The 18842-nt window shown below is 47.2% G+C and overlaps 1 protein-coding gene across 4 annotated transcripts in view; it reads right to left on the bottom strand.

Annotated features, from left to right (window-relative positions):
* Positions 1 to 18842, bottom strand: part of LOC119450602 (uncharacterized) — a 126765-nt gene that overhangs the window by 12465 nt on the left and 95458 nt on the right. For 2 of the 4 annotated variants that reach the window (XM_049666015.1, XM_049666017.1), the window contains exons 3-4: positions 16496 to 16572; positions 9637 to 9720 (exon numbers count right to left, since the gene is read on the bottom strand). The exons of 1 other annotated variant lie outside the window; for it this stretch is intronic. In XM_049666015.1, coding sequence (XP_049521972.1) covers positions 9637 to 9720; positions 16496 to 16572 — 161 coding nt within the window. The remainder of the gene's footprint in view (positions 1 to 9636; positions 9721 to 16495; positions 16573 to 18842) is intronic. One more of the 4 variants, XM_049666014.1, reaches the window with a different exon arrangement.

Genomic DNA, 18842 nt, shown 5'->3' with positions numbered 1-18842 from the left:
TCGCGGAGCCGCTGCACGTCGTATTGCCCGTGACCATCTTCTGGCGTCTCAGACTATCCAGACGCACCGTTACGACAGTCGTCGTCGGGACGCTCATTTCAACCCTGGGTCCCTTGTTCTGCTTTGGGTACCCTCCCGTCGCGTCGGCCTTTGCGAAAAACTGCTGCCACGATACGTCGGGCCATACCGAGTTCTTCGCCAAGTCACCAGCCTCACATATGAGATCTCACCTGTGAATTCGAAGTCTTCTACCACCCCAGGAACTGATATCGTGCACGTTTCGCGACTAAAGCCCTATAACTCGCACGCGGATTTGACACCCTAAGAAGCATCGAGACGATGCTTCTGCAGCCGGGGGGTTCATGTCACGTACGAGTTTGTACCGCTGTGGACAAAATGACGTTGGTTGGGGAAGAAGAGGCTGAAGTGTCTCGGAGCTCGGTAGATGGTGTCACCCTGGCCACAGAGCTACAACCCTCTGTATATATTGTAAATACATATATTTTCTCCCCGTAACAATATCGCCTGGCAAAAGGAGGCATTAGGTCGGTCATTCGGTAGAGTGGCGAGGTGATGGAAAGGGGAGCGGGCAATGTGCCTGATGTGTGCTCTGAACACTTCCAATGTCACATGAGTTGTCCCTGGGTAATCTTGAGCTATTGCAATTGTTTCCGCTGTCGATGTGCATCGTGGCAATCCAAGACAAACCCTTAGTGCCTGCGCCTGAGCACTTTCGATTGTGCGGATGTTGCTTCTGCAGGTATTGCTCAGTACAGGTAAGCTGTACCTCAGATATCCGAGAAACAGTGCCCTGTAGAGTTGTAACATTGCGTGTACTGACGTTCCCCACGTTTTCTCTCCAAGAAATTTGAAAACGTGTCAAATGGCCATTAGGCGTTTCTTCAGGTAGGTCACGTGGGGACTCCAGCTGAGGTCTCGATCAATGATCACCCCTAAAGAATCTATGCGTCCTGGCGTAACAGATGTTTTGCCCATTGATGGATATGGCGTAAGACGTCATTGACTTCCGCGTAAACGCGGCCAGCGCACATTTCTCAGGTGAAATCTGGAGGCCTTATTCGCTTAGATACGCCGAAATTGATGTCGCAGATTTTTGAAGTCTCGCGCGCACCTGAGGCCGTGTAACACCTGACGTCCACACGCAGATGTCATCGGCATGCATGGATATCTGCACAGCATTTGGTATGCGTTGCACGAGACCGACAAGAACAAGGTTGAGTAGCGTGGGGCTCAAGACGCCACCTTGGAGAACACCATGGTATGTGCCGTGTTGAGACGTCGGACCGTACTCGGTCTGCACAAAGAATGACCTCATGTGTAAGTAGTTGCGGGTCCACCGGTACACGCGGCCACCAAGGCCAACTGATTCCAGAGCATGAAGTATGGCATCATGAGCAAAATTGTCATAAGCTCCTTTTACGTCCAGAAACATAGCGACCGATAATCGTTTGCATCTCTTTTGATAATGGACGTATGTGACCACATCGATGACATTATCGATGAAGCAGCGGAGACGTTAAAAACCGGTCATAGCTTTTGGATAAATTTGGCAGCGTTCCAGGTACCACTCTAATCTGGCAAGGATCATGCGTTCCATCACCTTCCCTACGCAACTTGCCAGCGCGATTGGGCGGTATGACGCGAGCTCTAGTGGTGACTTGCCAGGTCTGCGGAGTGGCACCAGGCGGCTTGTTTTCCATTCTTGAGGAACATTTCTATCATGCCAGGATTCATTGAATATATCCAGCAAGGCATTTCGTGCTCGCTCACCCAGGTTACACAAGATGCGGTACGATATGCCATCTGGTCCAGGAGACGACGACCGATTACACAAAGCAAGAGCCGCATCAAGCTCCTCGGTGGTGAAAGGCAAGTCCACACGTGAATCCCGTGTATGCGGCTCAATTCTATCCGTACCAAGGAAGCCTGTGTACGTTGATTGACCTGTAATATTTCTGCAGAACTCTTCTGCTACCTCGATGTCCTCTCGACTTTGGAAAAGTGCCAAGGCTTTGAATGGCACGCGTTGTTCGGGAAATATACTTGGGCCTCGCACGGTTCTCCATATATGAGAAAGAGATTTTCGGGGGTCTAGGGATTCACAAAATTTTGCCCACCGTTGAGATTCCAATTTGGCCATTCGGCGCTGGATTTTCTTTTGCGTGCGTCTGGCTATTCTGAGATCATGGATGGACTTTGTGCGTCGGTATCTTCGCTCGGCCCGCCGACGAATCGCTCGGAGTAGCTCTAACTCCGCGTCGGATTTTGAGAACCTTGGATTGCATGTCAGCGTGCACATGGCATTCTGCGTTGCCTCCTTGATCGCTTGCTGAAGGCCAGAAGGGAGACCGTTGCGACAAGCTTCTTCCATGCTGGTTTCGAATGCAGACCAGTCAATTCGCCGGATTGTGTTTGGCGAATGGCAGCTGGCCAAACCTTTGATCTTAAGGTAACTGGGGATATGATCACTGCCATGCGTCTTAATGTCTAGAAACCACTTTACACGAGTAGCCAAGCGACGTGACACAAAAGCCAAGTCTAAGCAACTGCTGTATGATGAGCCTCGTAGAAAGGTAGGGCTCCCATCATGAAGCAGGGACAGTCCATGGTCAGATGCGAATGAAGCCAGTCGTCGGCCGGTTGCGTTAATTTTAGAGCTTCCCCAGATAGGGTGGTGCGCGTTAAAGTCTCCAGTGATAATCCATGGACCAGGGGTTGCTGTCAAGATGTCTTCTAGTCTCTTGCTATTGTAGCGCCCACCGACGCTGCTAAGCGGGGAGGCGCCTTTACAGCATCTTTGTGCACCCGGACCTTGCGTCTTCGTCCCACGTGTTCCTCAGACGAGACGCTGTAAAGGCGCCTCTTACACCATCCTACGACGGACCGTACCGTGTCCTCCACAAGACGCAGAAGTCCGCCACCATCGTTTTGAATGGTCGCGAAGAGGTCGTTTCATTAGACCGCCTCAAACCGGCCTACGTCGAGACGCCTCCCAAGGAGCTCCTTGTGGACGCCGCCGCCGGCGCACCCGTCGATATGCTTGCAACTACGACAGCTTCTTCTCTGCCTCGTCGACGAGTACATTTCGCCGTCCCGTCTGGGCGGGGGGCCCTGTAGCGCCCACCGACGCTTAGGTCGGCGCTCTTGGCCAGCGCTTTGGGGCTGGTTGCGAATGACGACGACAATAAAGTTGGGCGGCGCGTGCTAACGGCGCAAGCACGGCACGCGCCAGTCGATTCTAAAAGCCTGCCGAGCTGGTCTCCTTGTTCTGGCGCTCCGCTGCGACCCCTCGGTTCCCGACACTATCGAAAGGGTTGAACGGGATAAGTACGTACCCACCAGTGTAAAGGCTACCTTTTTCTTCTTAATAGTCAGGCAAACATACTGATTCTCATCATGAGGTGGCACTTGCTGAACGACGTAGGTAAGCTCCCGACGGATAAACACAACGACCTTGCTGCTTTCGCTGCAAGTTGAGGACATGATTAATTCGTAGCCGGATAGCAGGATTGGGTTTGATAATTTCGGTTCACAGATTACGATGATTGGGAAATGGTTAGAGTATACAAACTGACGAAAGTCAGGCATCCAACATCTAAGTTCTCTGGCGTTCCACTGTATAATAGATGCCTCTCTGACCTCTTGGCGGAACGATTGGTGATTGCCATCCATGGTTCTACTCGAGGGCTGCTAGGACTGGGCTCAGCGTGTCCCGCACTTGCAGGCCACTTCAAACGGCTGGGGTTGCAATACTTGTCAGTAGCTCTTTAATGACATTCATTAGGGACCGCAGCATTCGTATGATCTGTCGGTCAACCCTTCGTACTTCATCCACCGAATTGTGCGTGGAAGTAGACATCAGGCGGGGAGGCTCCTTGGCAGGCTGTGTGCGCGAAAGCGCAGGCCAGTCTTCCGCGGCTTTAGATTTCTCAGTCTCAATCCTCTTCGTGCTTGTATGTTTACTTGCAATCGAAGCAACGCTCAAAGCACAACGCTAGCGGCGAGAAGTATCGTCGGTCGTCACAATTTGATCTACGGGTCACGCGCGTTTGCCATTTAAATATGACTCGTTGTAGATTGCAGATTAATAGCTGGTGCTCACTTGCGCGTTCCTTCCCTTAATGCCAACATCCGAACCCATTTCAGTGGTCTTTGAGTGTTAATGTTTTTTTTTTTTTGCTGGGTCACTGTCATTTTAGGTGGCTATTTCAGGACCTACGTGAAGCGCATGTCATGACAGTCATGTCGTGATCTATCATTTATGTTCGCCATACACTGTTATACTATGCCAATTTGGTCACCTACCAAGTCACCGAAACGACCATGAGAACACCAACACGTAAGCAGCTGTTTCATGACCTTCATGGCACAGATGTCATGATATTCATGTCATGACCTATGATTTATATTCGTCGTACACTCTTGTCATACTACGCCAATTTTGGTAAATACCAAGTTAACGAAACCACAATGAGAGCACCAAGACGTAGGCGGCTAGATAGATGTATACTGTCAAAGTGGCAAATGTACGCCAAGAAATGCTTCGCATTTATAATTAGCGTAGCTTGCACTGTAGGCGCAATGCTAAAGATACAGCGGAGCTGATGGGCAACTAGCTAGTCCTGACTTTTGGGCTAGGCTAAGCACTACCAGGTCATCCCCAGCATTTACCTGAATTTATTGATTATTGATCGATTATCGATTAGCTATTTATTGGCTATCGATTGGTTATCGCAAAGTATTCGCCACGTATTTGGGCTAGGCTAAGCCCTACCAAGTCATCGGCAGCCTTTTTCGGAATTTATTGATTATTGATTGATTATCAATTAGCTATCAATGGGCTATCCGTGACTGACTAAGCTTAAGTAGTCACAACCATGCTTATCTAGACAAAGTCAGGCTCAGCTTCGCTAGTTCACAGGGGTATGTGCCATCGCGCTTGGACCCTTTCTTAACTGCCACCAGGATTGGCCCACATTTTAACATATAGCGGCATCTACACCTGGTGCGGCGACACACGCCCTGCACTCTTTCACACCTCGTGGGGGAGCGGGGGAAAACGTCAACACTTAAAGACGCCTAGCAGGTCATTTGAGCGGTGGGAGGTACAGATGGCCGGCGATACCCTGGCGGAACAAGAAGCTGTCGTCCAGCAAGTACGTCGGGCAGCCATGGCCAGTGGAGTCCTGGAATGAGGACAACACCTACTCGACCTCAAGCGCAGCAACCTCGATGGTCAAAATGAATGTTTCTCTCGCTCTTCCGACGCATCACGGAGTTACGGCCGGCTTAAACAGCTCCGCTGTTAAACGAGTTCCTCCCTTTTTAACTGCTTCTGCTATTATTTGCTTACCGAGGCGTATTGACAGTGTCAGTGTGTTATTGTCAGTGTTTTTTGCAAGTGCTCGCTAAAGTAGCTACCGATTGAAGGATTATAGAGAATCTCGAGAATCAGGTAGCACCATGCAACGAATGACAGAAGAGAACATGCTCAGCGTTACATTAAGGTATACGACGACATTAGAAAGCCAACGAGGTAGCCACGTACTAGTTAAAATAAAAATGAGAACGAAAAGTCAAGTAGTCCATGTATAGCGAAGAGCAAATAATACCCCTGTCACACGGGCACTCGAAAGTCTTTTGAGCAAAAAGAATTCTCCCGAAAAAGAGTTTCGCCCGAAGACACACGACAGGGAGCGATCTCTTTTCCAGAAGCGGTCTTTTCTGGAAGAGGAGTTCGCCGATATCCTTTACGGCCGGAAAGGAGTAGCCTCGAAACCAGTGGACACCAGCAATGATCATATAATAAAGAAAATAAGCGAATACGTAATTTTCTGTCACCTAGGCTCATCATAAAAAATAATTTTCTGTCTCGCAGAAGGTGTAGTAAACCCAGTAATGCTCATTTTCTTGTGTACTCTCGTAAGCAGGTCGAATGGGCTGGGGATGTCATGCGATGACGCTCTTTAAACTACTACAATAAATCTTTATAATACTATTTCTTCTGTTAAATTTATTTGAAAAACGGGTAAACAATAAGTTTTCACTTTATATTTCGAGATACATAATTTTTTTTCTTTTGGCCGATATTGTTTCGAACGCTAGCGCCACGCTTTCGGTAGCGTGCCCAGAAGGAAACACTAAAAGGAGATTGTCGGCGCCGTGTGTCTGCTGCGCAACAACTCTGCATTCAAAAGTCTTTCAACTTGGTAAAAGACCGCTTGCGTAGAAGAGTTTTTGCGTGCTCGTGTGACAGAGGTATAAGACGTGGTCTATATTATAGTTGCTGAATAGGTGGAAACAGAATGGAAGCACCTTCGAGGAAGGCAAAAAACTGGGCATTGCGAAGGATTTCGCGAACTTACAGATACATAATGAAATAAGCTGTTTCAAGGCTTGGTATATTTAACATCTCTAGGAGAAGCCTAGCTTGTTCATGCAGTGAGCCTAAATTCGACTGACATGATGAAATATTAATGGTGACTCTCGAAAATCATGTAATTCTTCTATGAGGACATCTTTACAGGCGTTCTAAAGGCAGCAGACGGCATGGATACGTGCGAGAACCGATCAGAAAGCTAGTCAGGATGCGAAAATTGGATGCTTTTTATTGCGATAGCGATTTTATTGCAATCATATGGACAATCCAGGCGCATTTCTGCTTTCGCCATCGCGTTGTTCGGGGACGTCGCCGTGAGGTTCCGTATAAAGTCCAAACATGGTAACATCGTCGCCGCGCGCCGTGCGCTGAATGCGCGAGTGAAAGCTTGCGAGGGTTAGCCTAAAGCCACTGTAGGTTAGCCGACGCTCGCGGTTCCATCTCGCGAGCGCGAGGAACACATGCGGGGCGGAAGCACGTTCTTTCTGTCGCGCGCGAGACACGGGGGGGGGGGGGGCGTTCTACTTCAGTGACGGCTGCTTACGCCGCGGCCGCGCGGGCCTCGTAACTTGAAGGCGATCTGCGACGTGTAAAAAGTGTTCAAAGCGACCTGCGATGCGGACAAAGTACAACTTGTGCCGGTAAATTCGTATGCGCTGTGTTTTCGACGTATAGTTCGCGTTGAAGCGAGAGACGGCACGAAGGACAATTCGCTCGCTGCTACTACCGCGCCTCCTCACTCCAGCGTTTTGACAGCGAGTCTCCGCAGTCATCGAGCGAGATGTGTTCATGTTTACTTGTGTACGCGTGACACCGTGCCACGGAGTAAGATAAACAGGAGCGCCGACACCGCCGCCGCGCAACGCATTCGCTCGGGACAAACCGTGCAAAGCAAATTATACATCGCGTAGCGCCATCAGTCGAGCCGCGTGGAAAACACTCAACAGCTTGCTTCCATGTGCGCATGCGCTGAGTGGCGGAGACCGGCGGCGACGGCGGCGCAGAACGGGCTGCGCGGCACCCGCAGAGCGCGTCGTCGGCTACAAACGTGGGCCCTCGGCCGTCTCAATTTGACAGCAATATAACACAAAAAATATATGCGCACAAATAATAAAAGCGCAAATAAACACGCGGTAGTGCTTTTATGCTCGCATACGAAACATTTTTAGATGTCTTTAGAGGGAACAGACGATAAATGATGCTGTACAAGAAGACACAACAGAAGTACTTGTTTTTCACTCCTCTACGTCTGCGCGGAAGCGAAGGTGGGAAATTTTCGTCTTCCTCGCTTTGTTTACCATGTCTGCAGTATGTTTATTCATGCCTGACGGAACAAGGTATCTTGATAATTGTGCGTGAAGAGACTGAGCAACAGGACAGTGCTTTGTTCCCGGCTGTAAATCTGGTTATGGCAAAGGACGCAAGAAGTTTTCGCTCTTCGCTTTACCATCTGATCTTCAACTACTCCACCAGTGGCGTCAAAAAATGCCTCAAATAAGGGAGCGCTTAAAGCAATGGACGAAATATGTGCGCGACACTTCGAGAAGCAGGTTATTTTTTATAGTTACTTCAGCAAAGACAAATGTGATGTCCTACTAGATCTAAAGAAAGTGCCTCGACTTCGAAGCGGAGCAGTTCCTTCAATTTGTTTAGGGAAGCCTGGCGTAGCTCAATGATGCTGAATACCAGGAGGAACCAGAAGACGTCAAAGCGGAAGGACGGGAGGAGCTCAATTTAAATTTCTCTTCCACTGCACACAGTGCAGGTGCCTTTCCTTACCCAGAGACAAGCCGTAATGTAGAGAGGGAGAAAGGTAATGAAAGACAAGGAGGTTAGCCAGTGTAAATACCGGCTGGCTACCCTGTAAATTCTAAGCCTTGCCTTCGAGATGATTCCCCCAGTTATGCAGACACATAATCAGAGCTTCTCTTGTGAAATAATAAGCAGGAAACACTGGCAGGAATTCCTAATTATTACGTTTATAGAGAATGGCAATTCTGCTCGCAAGAGAACCGGGCGACACGAAAAGCACCGCGAGAAGCAAAGAAGCAAGCGAAGCATCTTAGCACTTGATGCGTGCTCAGATAAAAAAGAGTGATAAACGTCAGATTTTGCGTTAAAACTTCTTTTCGCTGTCGTCTTTCATTGCTTGAGGCCACCCGAACTGCCGTTATATCGCTTTACCATTTGCCATAGTTTTTCTTTCCATCTTTGTTTATTTTCTGTTCCTGTGCCTTGTAAAGTTCCATGTAGGCCACCTGACAAATGCCCTGCATTTGGCCTGTATAAAATAAATTAAATAACATGATACATAACTTGTTTCTCCTGCTAACGTCACTCCGTGAACCGCAAGAGCTATGCGCGCTACAGGCGTCAGGGCGTGCGCGGAGCAGACGACAAAACGGATAGGCAAGCAGGCGCCGCGAGAGAGCCCCCGCGCCATTGCTCCTCTCCGCTGCAGAGTTTTTCTTCATTCGTAGCGCCGTCTGGCGAACACGCTGTGAAGCAGGAGCCGGCGTTGCAGAATGTGTCCCTTCCAGACGAGCGGAGTCGGCGCTCCTGTCTTATCTTACTCCGTGCACCGTGCTTCTTAATTTAGTTAGCAAGTGAATGTTTACAAGTTAATACAGCCGATAAAACTACTATCCATAGATCGTATAATTGTGTACTAATTTGCTATCGCAAACGATGCTTCGCCTTTCGAGCGAAACTGCAACATTTTTCATATGCTCGCTTTATCACTTGATGAAATAATTTTTCACGTGATCCGCCTCTCATTTGCTGGGCATCAATCGAATAAATATCCATCGCAACACTTGCTTACAGTTTGCCCTTGTGTGACCTCAGTTGCGTTCGAAAGTGGGGAACCACCGTACTTGTTGACTCCAAAAATTATTGTTTGCCGCATACGTGTTTCATGCAGCATTTTGCTTCCTTCGCAATAGCAAGTACATTCAAAAGATCACCAAGCAATATATTTACCAGTATTATGGTCGCAGCACAATTAGCAAGAACATATATACTACCGCTCAAATAATTCTTAGGAGGTTGTGGTTTTGGCTACCTGCTAGTGAGACATCCGGCATCGAGGCGGTGCCACTTGGTGGATTAAAATTTTAAGGAAAATTGAGATGTTCGCAAAATATACGAAGCATTGCTGGTGAGAAAAAAATTGCGCATCAAGAAGACAACACACACAGGAAGGTAAGACAAAGACTTGAATATACAAAGCTTACCTGATAGACCTGTTTTGAGGATACCACACTTTTCCGTTCCATTCCAGTACTGTAGAAAGTATCTTAAGCCGCCATGTCTGTGATCTAGGAAAGAAAATAAGATAGAAGTTACGCAACAAGAATATATTCTGAAGAAAGGAAAGCAACTCCTACAGTCGTAAGTATAAACTTTTACACGTGCATTTGTGCGCGGTCGCAGCACCTCTGTTTCGTCATTGATTTTAATGGTGCATGGGTTGAGGATATCTTGCTTATCTAATGACGCTGCAGTGCGTTGTAGGTGCAAGCTACTGCATTGTTTCTAGCAGCGACGTGTTTACTTAAAGGGACTAACAACTGGCCGGAAGGTGTTTTGAGAAGTTGATGGCAAAGAAATGACCATGATTTATACTGTTATATTCCAGCACGCTGCTCCTGGATTAAGTAGGGAATATAATTTTAAGGTTGTAAAGAAACTCTCAAAAACCACTAAGTGGCGGTGAAGCCTTGGTACTTCCGATGTAGGATATGAGATTACTATACGTAAGTCGGCTCTTATTAGGTTTCGCATACCCATTGCTTAAAATTGCACTTGGTAGATTATCAGGCTTCGGCGCTTTAGTCTATGCGCATTACGAAGTTAAAGAAAGGAGTCTACGGTAACGAGCGGCGTTCGCGTCTCTCAGTGCATGGCGGCGCACACGATTGCTGTTGTGTGCACGCAAGAGGAAGTAGTTTAATGATTGGAAAATGTAGAGAGCTTGGCCGGAAAATGGAGCATCTGGCCTGCTACTCTACGTAAGGGAAGGGGAAGAGGCGAAGAAAGAGGGCCACAATGGGGGATGATAATGGGAGGAACAAGGTGAAAGGACACATTGCATAAATATTATCACAAGCGTGAGTCCAGGCCCGTGTCGGCTATGAAACGTGAAAAAGCACGCATTGCCTCTATCCTCTGCCAACTCTGTGGCCCTGTGCCTAGCAAGCGGTCCTCCAACAGTGGTCTATTGTATAAATGCCTCAAGTTAGCTGCCAGTGTCAGTCTTTCGCGCGCGTACTCAGGGAACACCACGAGCACATGGTCAATTGTCTCTACAACACCACACAATGAACAGTCCGGGGAGTCTGTCCGTCCAATGATGTGCAAGTATTTGCGCGTGAAAGCGACGCCTAATCGCAGTCTGTGTATCAGGCACGTATGAGGGCGTGGAATTCCACGCAGAACAGGAAATTGCATATCGGGATCCAGCCTTTTAAGGCGAACGTGACGAGCGTCTGGCTGGGCCCAGTATGTTATCGTCGCACTCTTCATTAATTTCGACAGGAGGCATGTGATGTCCGGTCTAGAGAACGGCCCTACAGTTCACAGGGGATTGCTTCAGCATCGGCCATCTCATCCATCTCATTACCATTGAGCCCACAGTGTCCCGGCCTCCATTGGAACACTATGCGGTGGTGTTTTGAGCGCATGAAAGTAGCTCGGTGATCTGCAATGCCAGAACCTGATATGCGGTGTGGCGCAGGAAGCATGCCAAAATTTGCAGCGCGGGTTTTGAGTCCGTGAAAATACACCATTCTTGAGGTCTTTCCCCGAAGATGTGGCGAATCGCTTCCCGAATAGCCACCAGTTCTGCAGCGGTTGATGTTGAATTATAATCTAGAATGAAATCTCGAGTCATCTGCTGGGCTGGTATCACCACCGCTGCTACAAGCTTTAATATGCAAGACATTAATTTTGACATACTCTTACAATTGAACGTCAAGAACACCATCAAAAGAAAATATGCATCAATGTAGGGGAGAACTGCAAGTTATACAAAACTCAGCTAAAGGAAGTAAATAAGGCAAGTAAAAAGAACAGTGAATGTGCAATGTCAAAATGGGCATACACACATGGCATTGAGATTTGATCGGCAAACACAGATGCAGTCATAAACCAGTTTACGAAAATTGATTTGTATGTACGTCAAACACAGCCAGATTGTGACTTCAAATTTGCTAATGGGACCTTTGTAACAATGTGAATAAGACATTACTAAAGAGTCACAACAGACACAATGTGGGTAATGTACAATAACATAAAAAAAGAAAACCTTGTTGGCTGTGTTAACGTTATGAAAGTTAAGTAGTACGTCTCAACTTCAAGAACTTCATCTTTTCTCTTTTTGGTTGGAAGCATTTTCTCCAGATACAAGAAAATGCATCCTTGTCAGTGTGAAGAAGCGAATGATTTGATTCGTCACTTCCACACTGTGCTGCTCACAGCCGACCATATTTAACCTCTTCACGGACAGGCAAGAGATGAGGTCCATGATACTATCTGTTTTCGACTTGTTGAAACTGAAGCAATAGGTAAAAACATCCTCCATAGCTTTGACCAGGTCGGTTAGGGACTCAGACGGGTACAGGAGGCCACCTCTATCTGTGTAACGTGTGAGTCATGACTCTGCTGGAAGCATGCTCGAGTCCTGTGTGTGAAGCAACAGCCTGCTATATTCGTTGCACTTCGTCTTTTTCAACATCTTTCGGGCCACATAGCCACTGACGTAATGAGTGATCCGAGAGTCACTTTTGTGTCTAACGATTTCAGCGTGGTCAGGGAGTACTTCGCATAACACAATCATTTCATGAACTTAGTTGAGACGCTCCACATCTAGGAGCTCATCCAGCTTATTCTGTAGTTTCATGGGATTAGTGTGAGTGCCCGGGCTTAGAAGGCTGCTAAGAACTGCTGAAGGAATATTGCCATTGGAGGATGACTGCGCTAAGCTGTAAAAACTGAGGCAATTTAGCGATATCAAAAATTGTGTCGGTGTAGGATGATCGTTGGAGCCAGACATTTGCCTCAGTATCCCGAAGAGGTTTTCAAGTGCGTCTTGGCACAAACGAGAAGTCATCAAGTACTTAAACCCCAGGGTTTTCGTGACATAGAGCAGGATGGAAAGGGTGCTGGTAAGAGTAACACGGAGTCCTTCGGCTACTGATTCGCTCAGGAAGCCACCCTGCTTAGGCACAGCTTTTTCCCAGGTCTCTAGAAACTCCAGAAAGTGTTTGATGCTTGCAACTTCTTTACTTTCTGGTCTTAAACCTCACTTTGCGTATCTCGATGTCATGGTATCGATGAGGTCTCTCATCATAGAGACAAATGCAGAAGTAGCCTTGGTACAGTGAGTGCCATAGCAGTGTTCCACATGGCTATTGTAGACATACAGGCCCCTTAAATCTTCATCACTGAAGAAGGTGACCACCAAGTTGACTCGCTTTTTTTCGAAGCCATTAGGCTGGGAAACAGCCATGGTGACGTGCGGAATTGCCCTGAGTGTCACTGAACTTGAAGTGTCGCATTTCCAGGCCTCCTTTACATATTTGTTGCTAACTCGGCCTTCTGGTGTTAAGAGCCCTTTGGAGGTAACAGCGTTACGCATACATTTCACTAGGTGGGGGAAATCTGACAAAAAATGCAAGTACCGGCTTGGATCCACTGGGTGCTTTACATTGCACACTGTCTTTTCAAGCTTCCCACTTACAGCGAAAAATTTACACATGCTGCGGTTCCACATAGCCGCATCGCATGTTACAAAATCAACGAAGAGCCCCGATTTCTCGGCGCGTATCCCAGAGTCAACAATGACTTTGGCCAGAACATCTGCCTTTACATTGCTTCGCGCACCAAACGCACCGAGACTTTGTTTCCATTTGCCTGTTAATGGGTGAAACAAAATTACAAGACCATGGTCACATTGAGCACCTTCTTACACTGGTGAGCTGTACTTGCCGAGGTAAACGAAGCCATCAACTTTCCCTTGGCTGTTTACAGTCAAGATTTCAGACAGTTTCATTTCATCGATGAGTATGCCGCCGTGTCGGTGATACGGATCAATAGTGCGTGCTTTCTCTGCAATAGCCGTGAGCACTTCTTCATTAAAGCCAAAACCACTTTTATATTTACGGACATAAGTACGCAGGCACGAAGGGCTCGGTACAACCATAATCTTGAGCTTACGAATGTGCTCGTAAAGACGCCGTCTTTTTATACGCATCACAATGCATTCAAGAATCCACTCTTGCTGAAATATCATCCCATTGGTGTTTCTCCTTTTCGATGCTTCAAAGCATTCACGTACCTGCACTTGGTGCTTTTTTGGTAGGCTTTGCAACTTCTCTTCAAAACTAGAGCTACTTATAGCTTCGTTGTCCTGTTTCATCTTTTCTATGCTCTCACTCAACTTTGCAATGCTGCGCTTTTGCCGTTGCAGCTGCGCATTTTTTTGCGTTAGCTTCTGTGTGAGGTTAGCTCTTGCCTGTCTCGCTTTTGTACGCTTATAGTACGCCTGGTTTATCAACAGCTTATGAAGGTACTTGCACTGCAAGCATCGCCTTCTATTTCGGACTGTCCCACAACACGTTAGGCTGTGCAGTTTCTCTCCATGGAGTCTGTGCTTTGTTTTTATTTGCGCACTTTGCATTTCTCTTTCCATTTCAAACCCGTCGCAAGGAATCATGGCATCCATTTCGAACAGGAGGTCCTTAACATCACTAATGCTGTCGACATCCACTGTTTTTACAAGAACACCCTGTACATATGCCGTGCAATGAAAGGTTGAGGCATTACTCGAACACAAAAGTAGCCTTTCAAAGCAATGAGTTCCCCACCTTGACGCACACACTGAGAACGCCACAACGTCCGTGTCGTTTGGGATTACGTGTTTCGCCCAGTACTTACTTGGAAGGTCGTATTGCGTCATAACCTCCAAGATACTGTAGCCGCCGTTACAGTTCGAACTTGATGGAACGTCGTTTTCAGCACTCTGCGGTTCCTTGGGAATGGAGTGAACCTTTCTTCGCTTGGAAGTCGCACCTCCATTGGACGACACCGTCTTTCTTTTTGGAGGCAGCTTCTTTGAGAGGTAAGCAGGCACATTCGGAAATATGGTGGGAATCGCGTCGCCTGTTAGTGTAGGGCGATTACGGGGGATTTCCACAGACTCGCCGTTGATGAAATGCTTGTAGCTACGGACGATGAATCTCTCGTCGAAATGACCCTCGCACACAACGCAGTTCTTCTCCAAAGGCTTGTCAGCACGAGGAATCGCGCGCTCCCAGGCACTGCGTCGTTCATTGTCGACGGGAACAGCGAAGAGAGATGCCTTCTTCCCTTGTTTGCGGGCCGAAGCATACCCCGTTTTGCATCCAGGTGCAAAACAGTGTCCTTGCTGTTTAGACATAACAGTGGCATAGCCACGTCGGTACGTAGCGATCCCAAACCAGCACACCGCAGACGTTGTGTGAATACGTGCCCGTACCTTTCTGTAGGCGACGAAACGTGCGGCGACGGCGGTCGGCGGGTGCTCTCGACGGATATATGTAGCGACGTGTGCGCCGCCCCGCGGCGGCATGATACACCAGCACGCCGCCGATCACGGCGCGACCGCGACGATGCTGACACCTCTCCTTCTAGCCACCATAGCATAGCGTTCGCCGCCAGCGTTTCCTGGTAAACGTTACAGTTACATAAGAGGCAGTTGCCAGGAATGGTGAGAAGCAGTCAGGGATATTTGAATGCTTCCGCGTTCCACTATTAAAGGCGAAGCTTAAGCGTCCTCCAAATTTTTTCACCAAACCCGTGGCGTGGTTCAGGACCCCATTAAGCGTCTCCTTTCATACACCAAAACAACTTCACGATATATGCGTTCAGTTATTTCTGTAAGCACCGTTTTGTTTTTAACACGAAAGTGTTTTATGCCGGGGTCCACCAAGACTTCACTGACGTATTTCCGTCACGGAAATACGTCATAGAACATAATACAAAGAAAGAAACCAGAAGAAAAAGTTCCACAAACATGCAAAATTTGGAAATCGAACCCACGACCTCTCGGTCCGCGACGATAGATCGCCGAGCGTTTAACCCATTGCGCCACAAACGCATTTGCAGAGAGCTACACAGACGCGCCTTATATATCTAACACTCCTCCGTGTACCCGCGCTCTTGCTCGGGGCGGTGCCGCCGCCTACGAGCAGAAAAGAGAAGTACTGCATTATGAAACTAACGCGCACCGACAGTGAACGCTTCGGTGGTCTCAGCGCTACGACTATAGTGCCTAGAATATACTTACTAGTGTGCCGACCGCGGGCTTTCCGGTGGCACGGAGAATGATGCCTTCCGCCGGCGGCCACCAGACGGCGATAGCCGTACGGACCGTGCTATGCCGAGCGGCGTCTCTAGCCAACGCGCGCGTGTGCGAGAGACGCCAATGGGCTGTCCCAGCCCGTTTCGTTCTGCGGAGCGTTGGTTGAGGTGCAAAGCGTAATCGAAAGAATATGATTTCGTTGCACTTACAAACGATCGTATGCACAGTTATCATTATAACGCTACACTATACGGGGTGTTTCTTCGAAAAATACGTTTCACTTTCGTGTTCTATACCGATTCCTATATAAGAGGGATCAACCACATTTTTTTTCTCTAAATAAGGTGTTCGCGTCGTCGGCGTATATCACAAATTTTTAGGCGGGGACCCGGTACAATGTTTCTGACGCAATATTTTGTCCTCAAGAACATCGATATTAATTAAGCTACCTTTTATATTCATCAAGCATTAGTTACGCGACCATACTTTCATGCGTCATACCTTACGTCCTATTTTCTCCAGCTTGAGTAGAGCCGCAAAATTAAATTTAATAATTAAGTAACCCCCGTTGTTTTGTTAAGCGAATTTTATCCGTGTAACTTACATTTTGTAAATGTTGCGATTCTGATATAGCAAATGCTTGTTAGATATTTTCGTGACTTTACAATACTGCTTCTTCAAGAATTTTCTCAATAAACTATTTCAGTGCAGCTGTAAATCAACTCTGCTAATCCGAAAATTATCTTTCTTACCTGGGTCTTGGCTGACTACCATCCAAGGACCAGCAGTCTGGTTCTCTCCTAGCTTTGCGTACAGGGTGTGGTTTACTCTGGAATGATATGGATGAGGACAAGCAGTACACTTATGTGCGCGTTCCCAAATGAGACAAGCATTCGTTTTTTACGAGTGGTCGAATGATTAAATATTTTACACGAAAAAAAAAGAAATACCCGGTTCATTGTATGAAATACCTATTTGTGAAAATAACCATTAACAAAGTGTCTTATTTTGCCACTTCGGCCCTTATTTGAATAAACGGACATTACTTGAATGGTATATCAAAATGAAATGTTATTTACATTGAATGTACCAATTATGTTATAAATTCTGTCGACTAGACTATATTTCAACTCACATGATCATGTTCAGCCTAGTATAAAGTTTTTATTCAATTAAATTTTGTGCGATAAAGCAACATGTTATGGCTCTGGCACGAAAACATACGTAGACTTCATCAAGTTCTAATTTACAAGACGAGAGCAGTTGTACCAACGCATATACATTACAGGCTGTGGCATTCGTGGTGGCGGTACTATAGCAACAATTTTCAGCAACACACGCCGTCCTTCAACTAGTAAACCGAGAAACAGGGGCAACACTTGAATACTCGTGTTTGTGGATGACTTCATATCAGCCATTTTCTGCCACATTCGCCTGTCTTCAGAAATCAAAATGAGAGAACCGAAAACTAATTTTGCTGGTAGAGTTACGTCTCTTTCATTTACAATAAAATTATGCGCTTTGAAATATGTTTTTCAAGGCCAAGGACATAAGCACAATTATGCGGTGTAAAATTACCTTTGTAGGCATATATCGAGTTTGAACATAGCGGAGCACTGTCTCTGCTACTGCGCTTTAGTCGCAGTTGTCGTCATATGGCTATAAATATTTGAACTCTATTTACGTAAAGCATGCACAGGAATTAGGAACATTTTGGTGGAACTTGACTGCTTAACGAGCATTCAGCACAGCAGCAGCTCCAATAATTGTAATTTTGCGACGGCGCTACTATGGACGTGGATTACTCTGCACGCATAACAAGTTGAAGTCAAATTCATCAAAAGTAAAGAAAAAAAAACCAAAACATGGGCAGCTTGCAATAGTGGTGCAAGGCTGGAGTAAACAGCGGAGCTGGTGATCGACCTAGCTTTGCTTCCAGGTTTTACTAGGTTTGGCTAATTTTGCTAGCAAATGCTAAGTGCTGCTAGGCACGGGATTCCGAATCGGCTCGCCGCCGACGCGCAGATTCTCGCTTGGCCGCGCGATGCGCGTCAAGATGAGTGGCTTCTTCTTCGGGTGTCCGGATCTTCTTTGGTCGTCCCAAGTCAAGGGCACATGTGCTCGCCACATAGTCACCGACAGTTCTGTCGCCGTCGCGGCTGTTCCGAGCTTTATCTCCCTGGTGACGTCATGGCCTAGCTGCGCCTCCACATTTGGGGCGTGGCTGTTCGAAACCTGCCGAGCCGACGCCAGAGGCGCCTGCTGCAGTCACGGACACTGCGCGCGTTCATCGCGAACGCGGGGACACGGGGAAACGCGGGCGACGTCGGCAGAAGCTCTGTCTGTGCGCTGCCTCGTTGGTGCTGCTACAATTTCTTTCTCTCTCTCGCTCTGATTTTCTCTTTCCCTCTCCTTAACGTCCCAAGTCAAGGCAACATGTGCACGCCGCTCCGCGAAGGCGAAGCACAGGCGCCACTCCACGAAGTGGTTGCTAGGCAACCCAAGTGACTCATCGCTCATCGATGTTTTGCGGCTCGCGGCACAACTTACGGTTGGCTTAAACAGCTCTGCTGTTAAAAAATTAGAAAGTGACTATATTGTACAGCCTACAAGGAATAATCTAAGAAATTAGATTAGAATTGGTCCCCATTCATTCAAGCCCATCGCCCTCAGTCCGAACGAGCGTGTCAGCTCAGCATCAGGTTAACGTATATTAATAGTTTTGTCTATAATTGTGAAGACAATTATGAAGAGGGCAATGTTAGAGGAGCGTTTTGGTTGTATCGAAACTCGGTTGGAACGTGCTGAAAGCAGTGTCTAAAGTTAGTGAATCTCCTGCAATATTCTTATCCGCATAGCTACTTCACGCTAAATAGTTTTTATCTCGAGAAAAATGCTTCTATGTACGGGCATTTTTTAAAACTTTGATATCTAAAATGCAATTTTTACCATGTGTTCGGCTGTAAAAAATATGCTGGTTGCGTGTAAAATAACGTGTAAGATCACACGTAGCTATTGACCAAAAAGTTTACGTACCAAGGGATCTGACAAAAAGGTGAATATCTCCGCAGCCTCAAAACGTAGCCTGGTATTCACATT

Source organism: Dermacentor silvarum, chromosome 4 (genome assembly GCF_013339745.2).
Source record: "Dermacentor silvarum isolate Dsil-2018 chromosome 4, BIME_Dsil_1.4, whole genome shotgun sequence".
Lineage (NCBI taxonomy): Eukaryota > Metazoa > Arthropoda > Arachnida > Ixodida > Ixodidae > Dermacentor > Dermacentor silvarum.
This window is presented reverse-complemented; position numbering and strand designations above follow the sequence as displayed.